Raw genomic sequence first — 14,234 nt, 5'->3', positions numbered from 1 at the left:
GATATATACACAGTATATATATATATATATATCTATATATATCAGTCTATATCAGATCTATATCTATCAGTAACCCGGAGATGTGTCAACGTAAACGGCGACCCTCCCCTCTAAGAAGCGGTCGACTGGCCCTTTAAGGGTTATGTAGCCGGGCTTGATGTAGGACGAGCCGACCGCGCGTCTGCCTGCCTGCCTACCCTGCGCTCGCGCTGCCATCCCCCGTCATGGCCTCCGCGCAGCCGCCACCGACACCACCGAGGATGAACCGACCAGCCAGCGGCCCTTCCCTTCCCGAAGCGGAGACGGACGTCAAGCCGAAGCAGAGGCACCGGTAGAGGCGAGCCGCGCCGGGGAGAGCCGCCTCACATCCCACCACATGCCACCCCGGTCTCCTCCATGCCTTCGTCTAAAGACAAGTACAGCTATTCGATAAAGAGGGGGGCGAACCCGGGCGGCGGCGGCAGCGGCGGCGGCAGCGGTGGCGGCAGAAACATGACAACGAACAGGGATTATTCTGTTAATCTGTCGGTGCAGCAAGTGCTGAGCCTTTGGGTGCAAGGCACGACGCTGCAGCACTTCACAGGTATGCGGAATGAGAGGTGCCGTTATTCTGCTTTCATGCATTCAGCTGTTCAAGCACAAAGTCCTCGCGACCACCGTATATACAGTTTCTTATGCATTAGAGCGCGTCCATTTTTAAAGGCGAATAAACGTAAATATGAGATGTTTTCACCTCTCATGTTTAGTGGGGAGAAAGGGCAGAGCGGTTCCCGGGAAAAGGGGGGGGGGGGTATGCCGGCCGGGCCACAATAAAAAAAAATGCCACTCCTCTATCCTCGCGTGCGGAGTGAGTGAATGTCACACGAAAGTAATCTCAATATGCGGCCAATTAATCTTCCCGCTGCTTGAACGCGCCCCGGCTGTGTAGTAAATGAAGTGTCGCCCACCTCCCTCCCTCCTCCTCCTCCTCCTCCTCCTCCCTTTGTCTTGCGGTCCAGTAATCAAGAGGCAATTAGAGGCAGCATCCTCAACTCCATTGGGAAATCTGTATGGGACATGGGATGGTCTAGACCAGCGGTTCCCAAACTTTTTAGGCCGCGCACCACTTCTACATCCCGACCGGGTTCGCGCCCCCCCCCCCCAATACATTTTTTTTTTTAAAAGCAACAGAGCCTTTAAAGCCTTTATAGCCGCATAAGAATCGGACCAATGAGAGAACAGTTTCGCGCGTGGCATTTGTTTACAATATTTAGTCCACTGTTAAATGTTGCAGTGTGAACACAAACCGAACAAAGGGGAAACTGCAACATTGTCTCATATTAATCCCTGAATCAGAACAAAGCAAACGAACTGAAGGTGTGAAAACGCCCTGAAACACTGCAACAAAGTTTCAATAACTTTCAGTGACACAAGGCGTCACTTTTAAAGAGCAATACTGATGCGAGGACACACGCACAGGCTCAGAGGCAGATTATCACATTTAATTTACAATTAATGAGCGACTAATGAAGCCAGGATGTCTTCGGACAAAGCATCGATGCGGCGCGACACAGTGTTGTTGGACACCGGGATCATGTCCAACTTGTTTGCTTCTTTCTCCCCAATCATACATTCCACCATCTCTGGCAGCTGGCGAGCTCACGTCTTCGGCGATTGTGTGCGGTAGCCCCTTTCTCGCTATTCTGTAACCAGATATGAAGCCTGTAGTGCGTTTTTTGTAGACCCAACATGAATGAGACTGCAATTTCGATATTAAAATATGTAAGGGGCTTTTGACTTGCACTGGCATGCTTGGTGTTCAGGTGGCGACGTAAATAAGAGCTTCAGACTGTTAGCCAGAACCTCACTGCACACCACGCACTGTGGCTTTGGGGAATCTGCGTTGCCAATCCAAGTGAAGCCCAGACACACATACTTTTCATCATATTTCCTCTTTTTTTCCCAGTCTGATGCTCACCCTCGTTTCCTCTTTTTCACCTTGACTCCGCGATGGGCCGATGTGCTCCCGATTTGTCTGTGCTATCCCTTCCTCCTTTTGGTCTCCTCCGTCTCATCTTCCTCTGACTCGATTTCTTCTCCCGGTCTCTCCCCAACGCACCTCTCCGTTCCCCTCGCCTCCGATTTCTCTCTCTCTCTCTCTCTCTCTCTCTCTCTCTCTCTCTCTCTCTGTCCCTCTCCTCTTTTACGACCGATAGCTTCAGATGTCCCATCTGACAGTTTCCCCGATTTCAGCCAGTTTAGCATATTTGCATGAATGTTGCTGAATGAATGAAGTTCGCTGTTAGCTGACGTTAGCTGCACAAGCTAGGCTCGCTAGTGTGTACGACTGGCGGCAGACCATCAGACCGCAATTACACTTTTCCTCTCGCGCACCCCCTAGAGGCAGCTCGCGCACCCCCAGGGGTGCGCGCACCACACTTTGGGAATCCCTGGTCTAGACTCTAGGAATTGTGAGGTTGAGTTCTTATCCACGCTTTTGTCAATGTGCTTTTGAATGGCGGGGCCAGGCTTTAACGCATGGGGTATTAATAGGCTGCGAATATGTGGTTGGAGCATCACGATATGGGCTGATGGAGCTGAAGGGTCGATAACGGGTGCTTTCTTCAGAACAAGGAAAAATGCCTGCAAGCTGATTTTCTCGTCCCCTGTGCTTTTATTTCATAAGGACATGATTGACCTATAGTGTTCTCTGGCAAAGGTGATGATCCACACCTTGAGGAGCCTATAAGGGGCCTCAAGGGAGACGATCTCAGGGTCGAAACATGGTCTACATGAAATGCAAAAAAAGAAAAAGACAGTTGGAACAAGAAAAGCAGTGTGTGGGCATTTTATCTCTTCCTCTACAGGCGGGCCGACCTTCCTTTTAGCAAGAACAGGGTTTTATTTCGTCCCTGCTTAACGTATGCAGGGTGCAAAGGGTTTGATGCACACAGGAACAACAGGACCGCCCCGCCACACATAAACACGAGATTACAGACGTGTTCTCGAAAGTTCCTCCCTGCAGGCCGAGAGCAAAACGGACGCGCACACGCGGTCACAGCCGAGTTGGCACAGACCCATTTTATGAAATGCAGCTTGACATCCTGTGTTGAGAAACGCATCAAGCGAAGAGCGAGGGGAGGGGGTGGGGGAGAAGATAGTTGATGATGCTGACTCAGCAGGAAGCTGCGGCACATGTAGAAGTTTGCGGAAGCGGCGCTGCAGCAGCAGCAAGTGCAGAAAAATACTGGGAGGAGCCCAGACTTTAGTGAGCAGGGTTGCAGGATAACTGCCACCCGATTATCCCCCCCCTCATGCCCCCCCTCCCCCGCGCTTCACCAGCCAGGTGAAAAACGACCTCCCGAGACATGAGATGAGGTGAAGGGAGCGAGTGTGCGAGAGCAATACATTTCAGAAGCAGATGGAAACTTCTGATACGTCAACCCTTTGGCCCTGTCTTTATGGCCCCCGGGGGGAGTCGCTTCAACAAAATGCAGTTCCTGTTTATGATTTGTGTGCTCGCAGCAGTTTCACTTCAGCAAACCATAAGAAGAACACAGTTTGCTTCATGCTTTAGAGTTTTATCTGCAAGCTTTATGTTTTTATAGGCTCAGCTTTAAAGAGTTGGTTCGCGTGCTTTATGAAAACTACATCTGCATGGCTAGGTAACATGCAGATGCTAACGGTGCGTATGGCGCTAACAGCGCACACCATGGCTAACAGTGTTTACCTGATGGGGAAACCTAATAGTTGTTTGATGCTATATTGATGCTCTGAATGTCGAATAGAGAACCTTTACAATATAATGTTTAACTCCTCTCGGACACAGTACAGGCCAATTATTGGAAGAAACACTGTAAATCACAAGAAATATGTTTTTTTGTAATTTAGGCTAACCGTGTTGACACGCCCATTTTTTTATTTATCTATTTATTGAAAATAGGCATGAGAGTAAATGTAAGGTCTGCAGGAGATTCTCAATGCCAGTAATGTAAATTGATTTGATTTATCATCCAGCCCGAAAAGGAAACACTTTTGCAGTTATAATGATAATAATAATAATAAACCTTATTAATACAGCACCATCTTAAAACAAAGAGGGCTACAAGCCTCGGATCTTCGAGCAGAGAGGTCCAAACCTGAGAACTTGAGCTGGGACTACTGGATTCACGCGCAGTGTGTGACAAACAGATACAGACGGTCAAACACAGCTTCATCACCACCAGCAGACCGCGACAGAGAGAGGTGGGACTCTGTCTCCCTGCACCGGGACAAATCCATCATTCGTCCTGGTGGAGGAACTCAACACCCCTGCAGAGCTCCCGCGCAGTCCTGCCTCTTTGACTTGGTCATGTTCTGCAACGGCCTGTGTGTGTTCGTGCAGAAACTCTGACCTCCTATCAGGCCACCAAAACACACGATCCCCTGCTTTATTTATTTGTTTTTGTACGCGTCACTGTTGACAGGCGAGCTCTAAAGCTGCCGTGTGGAACGCAGACCTCGTTCTGTGTAGTTGTGGATTAGCAGAAGTTCAAGCCGTGCTCTCTGACTGCGTTTTTTTCGTACCTCTGAACGTGACACAGCACTTGAGTCGGGCGCCTCTCTCACCCCGTAGGTGCTGCTGCCTCTGAGCTGTGACCACCTGCGCCGCTGTCCCCGGGAATTACATGTTGGGCTCGGCTGCAGCGTTTGTTAAAGTGGGGAAAAAAATGACCTGCCAAGAGTGGTTTCTGTCAGCCGGAGTAAATAACGAGTCTCTATTTTCACCGAAACATTTCACGCTGATCTCTCTCTCTCTCTCTCTCTCTCTCTCTCTCTCTCTCTCTCTCTCTCTCTCTCTCTCTCTCTCTCTCTCTCTCTCTCTCTCTCTCTCTCTCTCTCTCTCTCTCGCTCTCTCTCTCGTTAATTTAGATCTTGATCACATTACTTCAAGCTTGTGATTCATCAAGAAATGCAACAGAAATCCCTTTAACCAAGTCATTTAAATGCTGGTTTAAAGGGTAGCAGTCAGTACGGCGGGGGGGGGGGGGGGGCTGTTACTGGTTTGTCCACCAAAGACAGACATTTGGACCTCAGTGGGTGTCAGTGTCAGACCCCCCCACCCATCGGTGGTTGTGCTCAGTAATGGTCGATGATATATTCAGATCACTTATTTAAAGGGCCAGTGTGTAGCATTGCAGGGGATCTATTAGCAGAAATGGAATAGAGTATTCATAACTATGTTTCCAATGGTGTGAAGTCTGAATCCTTGTATTTTCATTAGCTTAGAATGAGCCCGTCCTATCTGCATGAAGGTCTTTATGTAAATGTCTCTTTAAGTAAAAGTACCATAGTGTCATACTTCTTTACAGTAAGGAGCCCGGCATTCAGTGGTGAAAGTACAAAAGTATTAGAAGTAAAATGTACCTAAAGAATGAAACGTAAGAGCACTCCAAAGAGCAACTAGCTCTGCCCCGTGGCCCTGCATGCTCCCGTGGCCCCACATGCTCTCGTGGCCCCGCATGCTCCCGTGGCCCAGCATGCTCCTGTGCTGAGCATTGTGTTAATCTGTTCAGACTTAAGTTGGCCGACAGATGCCCCAGCCTGTGCCACCGGGACTGGGTGAGGGTTCCTGATGGAGCAGGGCGGGACGCCTCTGGGTTCTTTGCTGTTTATATATTTGTAGCAGTTCGTTAACAACAAGTGAAACCGGAAACAAGCAAACTATGTAAAGCTCCTTTTTAAATCAGCTGAATTGATTGATCTCAGAAGTAAACAGAATCCATCGCTCTGACTTCCTCGCATGCCTTCGTCACATCTCCCTCCTCCTCTCCTCGCCAGGCGGCGATGGTAGCGGAGAGACAGCAGCGATGCAGCGGTGCGATGTAACCGGCGTGCCCGGTCACATCGCGTGGGACAAAGAGCCGTTGTGTCACCGTGCCGTCTCGTGTCCCTCTACGCCCGATCAATATGTAGATGTAGTCGCTCGGTCGACTGTGGAGCAACTAGGTTAGATGGATGTGCTGAAGAGCTCCCTCTGGGCTCCAGAAATACTTTGTAATAATCGTCAGATGTCAAAGCCGCACCACAATGTCTCGTTTCCTGTTGATATCATCCAAACAAAACCGGTCCTGGCTTTTTTTCAGGTCATTCTTCGTCCTCTATAGTCGACACCTTTCTTTCATAACCTTACAGCCAGCTGGCCTCTCCTTGCTCCCACGGTGCCAGAGGTTCAAAGGCCCCTCGCTGGCAAAGTGCAACGAGGGTTCAGAGCTCTTCATGTCAAGCCGCTCTGCAAAGAGAGAAAGAAAGAGGGAGAGGAGGATGAGAGAGATTTTGAATGGTGCTGACCTCTGATTGTGGTCCAGCTTCTATAAAGTTGTTTCACACCAGATTCACTGCCGAACGTCGAGCAGCTCGCGGGAAGTCTCGCTCGGAGCGGTTTCATACATCGTGACCTCGGGTCCATTACCAAGGTGGGCTGCCTCCTCGATGAAGCCTGACTTGGATTGTGGCGGCTGTAGATTGAAATCCTCCCTCGCAGACTCGTGTGCATCCTGATCTGAAGCTGCAATATGCTCTCGAACGAAGTCTGTTTTGTGTAAATCTGTAAAAATCAGGAAATCTCCCGGTGGCCCACGAAGCAGGATTGCATTCTTTCTGAGCGATGAAATCTCTGAATTACCATGACAAGGACATTCGTTTTTATCTTTCCTTATCCCGGAGGAATATTTATCCCATTCTTCACTGCAATGGAAATCTGTAATGATCAATCATTTTCACACCATCTTTCCTGAAAGGAGCGCCGCAGTGATGCAGCATTGCACTTATTCTAAAGTCGAGGGACTCATGAGAGACAAAGAGAATGAATGTTCAAAGTCTAAACAGCGGAGGCCGAGATATCCTGACTTCTAGTCCTGTGGGCCAAGCTCTGCACGAACTGGATTCTGCATTTCCCTTCATGCAAATCAGCATCATCTCTGATTAGACTCTCTCTTCCAATTAAGTAATGATCTAAATAGTTGATTGATTTATTTTCTTTAGATCGATTCCTTGACTAATCTTCACAGCTCGAGGAGACAAAAGTTACTCTGAAATGTAGTGGAGGAGAATTACAAAGTGTATGATATAAATGTCTGCCATTGTATCTGATGTGTTTTTCAGAGATGTGGTACTGGGTGTTCCTGTGGTGTCTCTTCTCCTCGCTCTTCCTCCACGGGGCGGTGGGGCTGCTCATGTTGGTCATGCTGCAGCGCCACAAGAGGGGCCGCCTCATCACGCTGGTGCTGCTCAGCGCGGGTTTCCTGGCCTCCCTCTCTGGAGGCGTCATCACCAGTAAGTACACGGTTATTCTACACAAGTCTTCGTTTGTTTTTGTTTTTGGACGGACCTCAACGGCATTCAGCGTCCGGTTCAGCCTGGACGAAGACGGGAGGTGACGGGGAGGGAAGGAGAGCGTCGACGGGGCGAGTTCAGACCCCTGTTTTATTGTTTACCTTCCTCTTTTCTTCGCTTTAGGAAATGTAATGATAATTTAAGGGCTGGGAAATGTTTAGCAACTAGTGCCAACATGACACCTGCAATGGCTGACTTACAAATTGGGCAAACCGAGCCAGGATCCCCAGCGGCCCCGAGGAATGAGTTTGCAGTAATTTGATGAATTCCTCTTAATACGTAATGCACCACTCAGTCATGATATGAACTGAAATGACCTTAAAGGAGCACTTCAGCTCTTCAGTTTACGGGTCACAGCGAGCACTACTCAGTGTGACAGTCTGACAGCAAGAGGACAGCGAAAGGCATCGTGGGAATTGTAGGATTCAGCCGTAATGGACCTCGAACCAAACTAGGGGTACAAGTCAGGATATTTATCTGAACACACTCCATAGTGTGTCTGCCAGATGCACCAGATGTTACTTAAGCCTTGCTTCGTCCTTTATTACCTTCCACTGGCTGTAGTATTAGCTGTAGGGATGCAAGATGGCCACCCCCCAAAAATAGAAGGCCGCTTTATTATTAATGTGTAGCAATCAGGCAGAGCAGACTGTTGACTGTGAGCACACACCCCTCGGTCTCCATGTGAGCACCGGCCTGGCTTACAGTCAACGCGAGGAAGAGCTGAGCGTGCAGTCTCAGCCGAGCAGAAAGACAGGAAAGGTCACGCAGTGTTCGAGAGAAAAAACACCAACCTCTGCAGCCCCCGCACATAATTACCGTCACATTTTGATTTTAAAGTCGCAGTAAAGTGACACTGATCATTTTTTTAAATTTCTACATTTTGTCAAATGAATACCAAAACAAAAGTACGCCGAATCAGCCACTAGCGGTTACCGTTTACAATGTACCATGAACGTACAGACAACCGTCACCCGGGTACTTTGATGCTGAAGGAAAACTTTGATTGATTTCAAACAGATTTGCAGATGTTTATTTGGTGATGGACGTTGGAGATGATGATAACCTCGGAGTCAGAATGAATCTAACGTGTGCGTCTTAAATGTCCTTGAGCTAATGCTGTAGAATGGTCTTAGCTAGTTGCGTATAATTAGATGAATGTGTGAATACGTCAGAGTTCATCCAGAATATCCGAATATTTTACAGGAAGACAAAAGAGAGAAATAAGAAAAATACATTTATTTCTCAAAACTACAGAAGTTAATTGATGAAATAATGAACAAGGATTACAACTTGGACAATAAATAAATGTATAAATCAATATTCCTTCATCCTGACCTTTTTCCAACTGCGGCACTTTAAACTACAGTAAAAGAAAAGGAGCCCAGAAAAGGAACTACAGCCAGGCCACTCTGTTTTGGTCCTGGTATCAGAGATTCTTCAAAAAAAGTTCCTCTTATTGCTGTCTGCTGTGTTTCCATGACGACGTTAGGATAAGCGTGATCACAGTGTGTGGCTGTGCGTTGAACAACGTCCTCACACAAACCCTTCAAACATCAAACAACCAATATTCAAACACTAAAAGAGTGACTTTTGTGCAGAGCTCTTGACGGCGAGAGGCTGAAAAGATGAGGACGGCCGGGTTCGTCCCCGTTGGACGATCTGCAGTAATGGTGTCTCTGTTTGCTTTCCCCCTCCCCCCTCAGGCGCGGCGGTGGCGGGAGTGTACCGCGTGGCGGGGAAGGACATGGCGCCGCTGGAGGCCCTGGTGTTAGGCGTGGGTCAGACCGCCCTCTCCGTCGTCATCTCCTTCTCACGCGTCCTCGCCACTCTGTGAAGAGGAACCTTCACTGGACGAGCTGCAGCACTGACGCTGAGGCGAGAGCGAGCCACATCGGAGCCAAACGAAGACTTTTCTTTGGTGGTTCGCAGACGGAAGAGGAGGCAGCAGATGCTCTGGACCTTTAGGGGGGGGGGGGCTGGATGGCTGGAGCGTGAGCGCCAGGCGGAGACGGCTCCATCCTCAGCTCCTGGACTTGAAAGCCATGGGTTTTTTTCCGGGTGTTTCCAGAGTTGCATCACTTCTTCGTGCCAACAGCCTTCTCTGGGACATCCAGATGCCTTTTATGGCCACTGACGCGGGGGGGGACCCACCTCTTTTTAAAAAGAAAAAAAAACAGCAGCGTAATGACCTGTAATGATGACCTGCCGATCTCCTTCGAACAAAAGTTGAGCAATGAGTGGTGTTCAGGGAGTGACAACCCGACGTTTGATCATTTTTCTTCAGTATTGAACATCAGCCTCCCCTCTAGGTCTTCACCACGGTCATTCCTTCTACCTTCGAGAGTCTCATTTTCAGACAAACTCTTCTGCGTCTGGTGCAGATTTGTTGTGATAACGTTGGAATCCAGCCGTGGTGTTTCTGACACGGCCTGCTACTTTATGAATCCCGCCCTCGGAAAGCCATCCCTGCCCGGTGAAGGTCGGACGGATTCTGCTGCTCAAGACGGCCATCTTTTCTATGGCTTCCTCTTTTCTCCGTGTTATTTATCAACCCATGTTCCTTAAGTTTGACTTTGCATATTGCACTGAAATGAATCTGCCTTGTTTTTAGCACAACCTGCGCTGATACCGCTCCTGGTGTGACCCAGTCCGGTAACACATCGTTATACATGCATTACTGTGAGTTACTGGGAATAGAAAGATACACTAGTTTGTATTTCAGTTTAAAGCTCATAGGTTTCTCCCAAAGCTCAAACTGATTCTCTTGTGAGAGGAGTCCGGTCGCAATGCCAAAGCACCGCTCACCTTCTAGCTTTATTTATCATCTCCGTGTCATTCCATCGATGTCACAGCCACGGTTTATTCATTTTATTCACTTTTTAGAAACGTTTGCACGTTGGCTGGAGCCGCAGACCCGCAGACGTGGCGGCACAACTTGCAAAGTTAGTATGAATTTGACAAAGAAAGGACGTTTGTGTCGTTAAGCGGTGTGTGGTTTTGCATCTCTAAAAGGGCATAATGTTCACATGAGTTATGTAATGCTATGTCAAGCTCACCGTCAGTACCAGCTCAGCACACGAGAGGGCGATATTGCACAGAAATGAAGTGGCGGCCTGAATGCCTGAGATGATTGTGGATTTTGAAAAAGGATGAAAGTGCTGCACTTGACACGTTCTCTATCCTAATTTCCCCCCAAAATGAAAGTGTAAAATTAGAGGAAAGTCATCTGAAACATCACTCGACCCCTTTTTTACCCACTGAACCTCCTGCACACTGTCCACACTACCTATTTTGAATGTTTTAGCTCAATTTCAGGGACCAAATGTGAGCTGCTGCTGACGACCTGCTGTCACGGCGACGGAGTCTCCGTGAAGCTGTTTTTTGCATGTGTGTGTGTGTGTGTGGCCCCGTAGGAGACATGTGAGTGTATTTGTTGTGTGAACAGGATTTATTTTAATTTAAATAGAGGGGGGGGGGGGGGGGTCCCAACCCATTCTTCATCAGAACCCCCCCTGAAGGGTCAGATAAAGGGTGAGAGGATAAGTGACGTCTTATGTAATGAGTCTTTTTATTTGTTTGGGTTTTAGAAATTTACTTTTTTTATTTTTTTCTGCCAATGAAACTGCAACAGAGTGGACTAAAGGTGTTAGATGAGCGCACATCTGGAGCTGCACCCGAGGAGAGTGGCCCAGCAGCTCACGTGAATAAACGAACCACTGGATGGTCGATTTCGGTGATGATGTCGCTCACGATGACGTCGCCCACCGTGACGACGAATACTGTGTTTTTCCCGCCACAGGTTCTGTGATTCAGCCGCCGTCCCAAGCGGCTGTGAGACTGCAACATACCAACTGCTAATCCCCATCTGGACCTTGTTTTTTTGAAATGCCATCGCACAGCAGCTCAATAATCCCGTCTCTCTCGTAGGCTTCTAACTACAGCTGCCCGCTCCTCAGTCTACTGTCGTCCAAATGCCCCCCCCCCCCCCCCCCCCAGACACTTACTGTGTACCCGCATGTGCAGTGCAGCGTGTGAATGGGACTCTATACGGACAATCCAACAAGAGACAAATGTACAAAAAAAAAAAAGTGGCACTTGTAGATATGTTCTTTTTTCTAAATTTTTGTACCAGCCAAACCGCTGATATTTATAACTATTGCCTATTTATGTACAAATTGTTCCTCCTGTACATACTCAACGGACAGCTGGATTAAAAATCTTTTTGCAGTATTAAACGCTCAGGAGTGTCCGTTCTTCACCGCCTTCACACATGTCTGCATTAGCGTCTCGAGGTCCCGCCATCACCCTCTTTCTAATCGTCAGTTAGAGGAGTGAAAGAATGTGGAAATACTTTTCATTAGCCGACAGAAAATGCTCCCGCTGTAGTTAAACTCAGCGAGGTTGAAAGCAACGAAAGTCACGGCCGAGGTTTGTGATCATCCTCCACATTCAGCAGTGATTGAAGTTGTTTCGGATGGAAGAGCTACAGTTTATTGCTGGATAAAATCCATCAGGATGGCGACCTCGATCAGCCTTGACATGAGGAATGCTGTAGAGTTGTCCCATTGTTCATTAGAGCAGATTCATTTAAAGTTGGTTTGGGAGTCGTTTAACATAAACTATGACACTGTTTATCTTCATAGATTACATTGAATATGTAGTTTTGCCGTGTACTGACTTATTAAACGCAAAGAGCAACTCAACAGAGCACTCAAGTATTTGACTTTTAAGTGAAAAGTCAAAGTAATTCCCCCCTCAGAAAGAGCCCATTTGTCATTGTTCTTGCAAGCAATTCAATCCGGCATGAATCCAAATTGGCTGCTTGACTGCGAATGCAAAGAACCGAACTAGTAGTGTTCATTGCTAATGTGTCCCCCCCCCCCTTTGTAATGCAATCATCAAGCTGCCACACAAAGCCCAGTTTGTGAAAGGCGTTATTATTCACTGCGTCTCTGCGTTGCTATTGTCCCTTTGGGGGTCGGGAGTGTCGTCTCCGCTGGTGGCTCGTCGTCCGGTGGCACCGAGGGCAGATTGTACTCCACCACTGAACAAAACACAATTCAGAACCAGACACAATTTCTCTTATCTGATTGGACATTTCGTTGCTTTTCCACGCGTGTGATGTGCTTTCCTCCCCTGGCTTGATAGACCGCCGGCTACTTTTTCCGCGGCCTTTTTCTCAAGGCTAACGTACCCAAACCTCAGCAGAGCCAGCTGGCCAATGTGATATGTTTATGATGCTGAGAGGAGGCAGGGAGGGCTATGAATAACTGTGATGGAATTTAACCAGCATGCTTGTGGATTTGAAAGGACAAAGGTCTCGGGCTGTTATTGCCATGTTTTTTGTTGTTGTTTTATTCTTGAATGACGGAGAGCAGAGCCTGTGACTGTTGCTCCTGGTTCCCGCACAGCAGCTTATGTGGAAGATGATTTTTTTTTATAACCAATGGGAGAAAAGGCAGAGCTGAGCTGATCAGAGGTCAGTTGCTGCGGACAGGAAGTGTTTCATAAAAGGCCAGGGAATTGATATTTATGGGTGTTTCATGATTTAATAATAATTAAAATCAGTTTACATCTGTTGAAGTAGAAGCAGGTTATAAAACGATAAGTAATCGATGTTTGTCATGTTGCTGGTTGGCTACCAGCACATGGATTCTTGTGCATGTAGCAAAAATAGCTAATCCGCGAGGCTAACTTTGTTTACCATCGGTCCGATTCAGAGATTCAGTGTTATTAAATGATCTACATAAACTCTATTTTGGAAACTTTCTTCAGACTATATGGCAAAGGTGAGTGACAGGGTTTGACTTTAATATTAGTTGAAGTTACTTTTAGTGAAGAGTGGTTGTTCGGCTATAATTGTTTTATTGGTTAGGCCTATCTGACTTGTAAACCCAGGTTACAACAAAAACAACACTTTCAAAATTCAATTTAACAGAGTTTGATTAATCCAGGCAAACCTAAATATCATATTTCGATAATCCATTACAATGTAATGAAAGGTGTGCATGCCTTCCATATTTTTAGCCAACATAATAACTTTAGCCACACTCTCACTACTCCAGCCCTCTGCATTGCCACTCTGCATCCATCCACCAGATGCCGTCAGACTCTCCCGCCTGTCCCAGTCACCTGTCGCTCTCACCTATCACCTGCTCACCTGTTTCCACTTTGCCCCATCAGTCCTGCAGTAAGCTGTATAACCGGCCCCCTGTTTCCCCCTCATGGTTGGTCACATCGTTGGTGTTGCATCATTCCTTGCTTTCCAGCCATCTGGGGCCTGGAGCCATGGACTCTGCCGGGATGGTCTGCATTTGGGTCCTTTCCCTTTGCCGACACGTTCAAGTTCAAAGTTCAAAGTTCACTTTATTGTCAAAGTTTCCACATGTGTTATGCATACAGAAAATTCGAAATGCCGTTTCTCGCAGTCCCACAGTGTAATATAGACATGAACATATAACATATAATAGAAAAAAATAGAATAAAGTTAAGAACATAAGGGCCTAGATAAAGGATTAACAAGTAGCAGCAGAGAATAAAAAAGTGACTGGTGCTGGATGAGGGAAGGGTGTGTGAGGGGGGTATTTGTTCGTAGCAGCAGAGAATAAAAAATTAAAATAAATAAATAGAAAAAGTGACTGGTGCTGGATGAGGGAAGGGGTGTGAGGGGGAGTAGATGTCCTGGTATGTTCCATTTGAGGCAGTGGGGAAAGGTGGGTGAGGGGGAGGGTAGAGAGGTCAGGGGAGAGATGGCAGGGGGGGAGAGAGGGGGAGCGAGAGGAGAGAGGGAGGGAGAGAGTTCAGCATCCTGACCGCCTGGTTGAGAGGCAGATCAATGTAAGTAGTACAAAAATGCAGTTATTTATTAGGTACTGAAA

General features: G+C 47.5%; 1 protein-coding gene across 1 annotated transcript; it reads left to right on the top strand.

The window, feature by feature from the left end:
- Positions 1–342: 342 nt before the first annotated feature.
- On the top strand, positions 343–11,319 carry tmem170b (transmembrane protein 170B). The gene is made up of 3 exons (XM_079288629.1): positions 343–583; positions 7,123–7,293; positions 9,060–11,319. The coding sequence occupies exons 1-3, from the start codon at positions 397–399 to the stop codon at positions 9,188–9,190; spliced, it is 489 nt and encodes a 162-aa protein (XP_079144755.1). The 5' UTR covers positions 343–396; the 3' UTR covers positions 9,191–11,319.
- Positions 11,320–14,234: the final 2,915 nt, after the last annotated feature.

The sequence above is a fragment of the Melanostigma gelatinosum genome (assembly GCF_949748355.1).
Source record: "Melanostigma gelatinosum genome assembly, chromosome: 17".
Taxonomy (NCBI): Eukaryota; Metazoa; Chordata; class Actinopteri; order Perciformes; family Zoarcidae; genus Melanostigma; species Melanostigma gelatinosum.
This window is presented reverse-complemented; position numbering and strand designations above follow the sequence as displayed.

What these genes read in the sequence shown, in the direction of transcription:
- tmem170b (XM_079288629.1), top strand. Translation starts at nt 397, where the DNA reads ATGCCTTCGTCTAAAGACAAGTACAGCTATTCGATAAAGAGGGGGGCG. An exon ending in GACGCTGCAGCACTTCACAG is followed by an intron (nt 584 to 7,122) that starts GTATGCGGAATG and finishes TGTGTTTTTCAG; the next exon opens with AGATGTGGTACTGGGTGTTC. An exon ending in CTCTGGAGGCGTCATCACCA is followed by an intron (nt 7,294 to 9,059) that starts GTAAGTACACGG and finishes CTCCCCCCTCAG; the next exon opens with GCGCGGCGGTGGCGGGAGTG.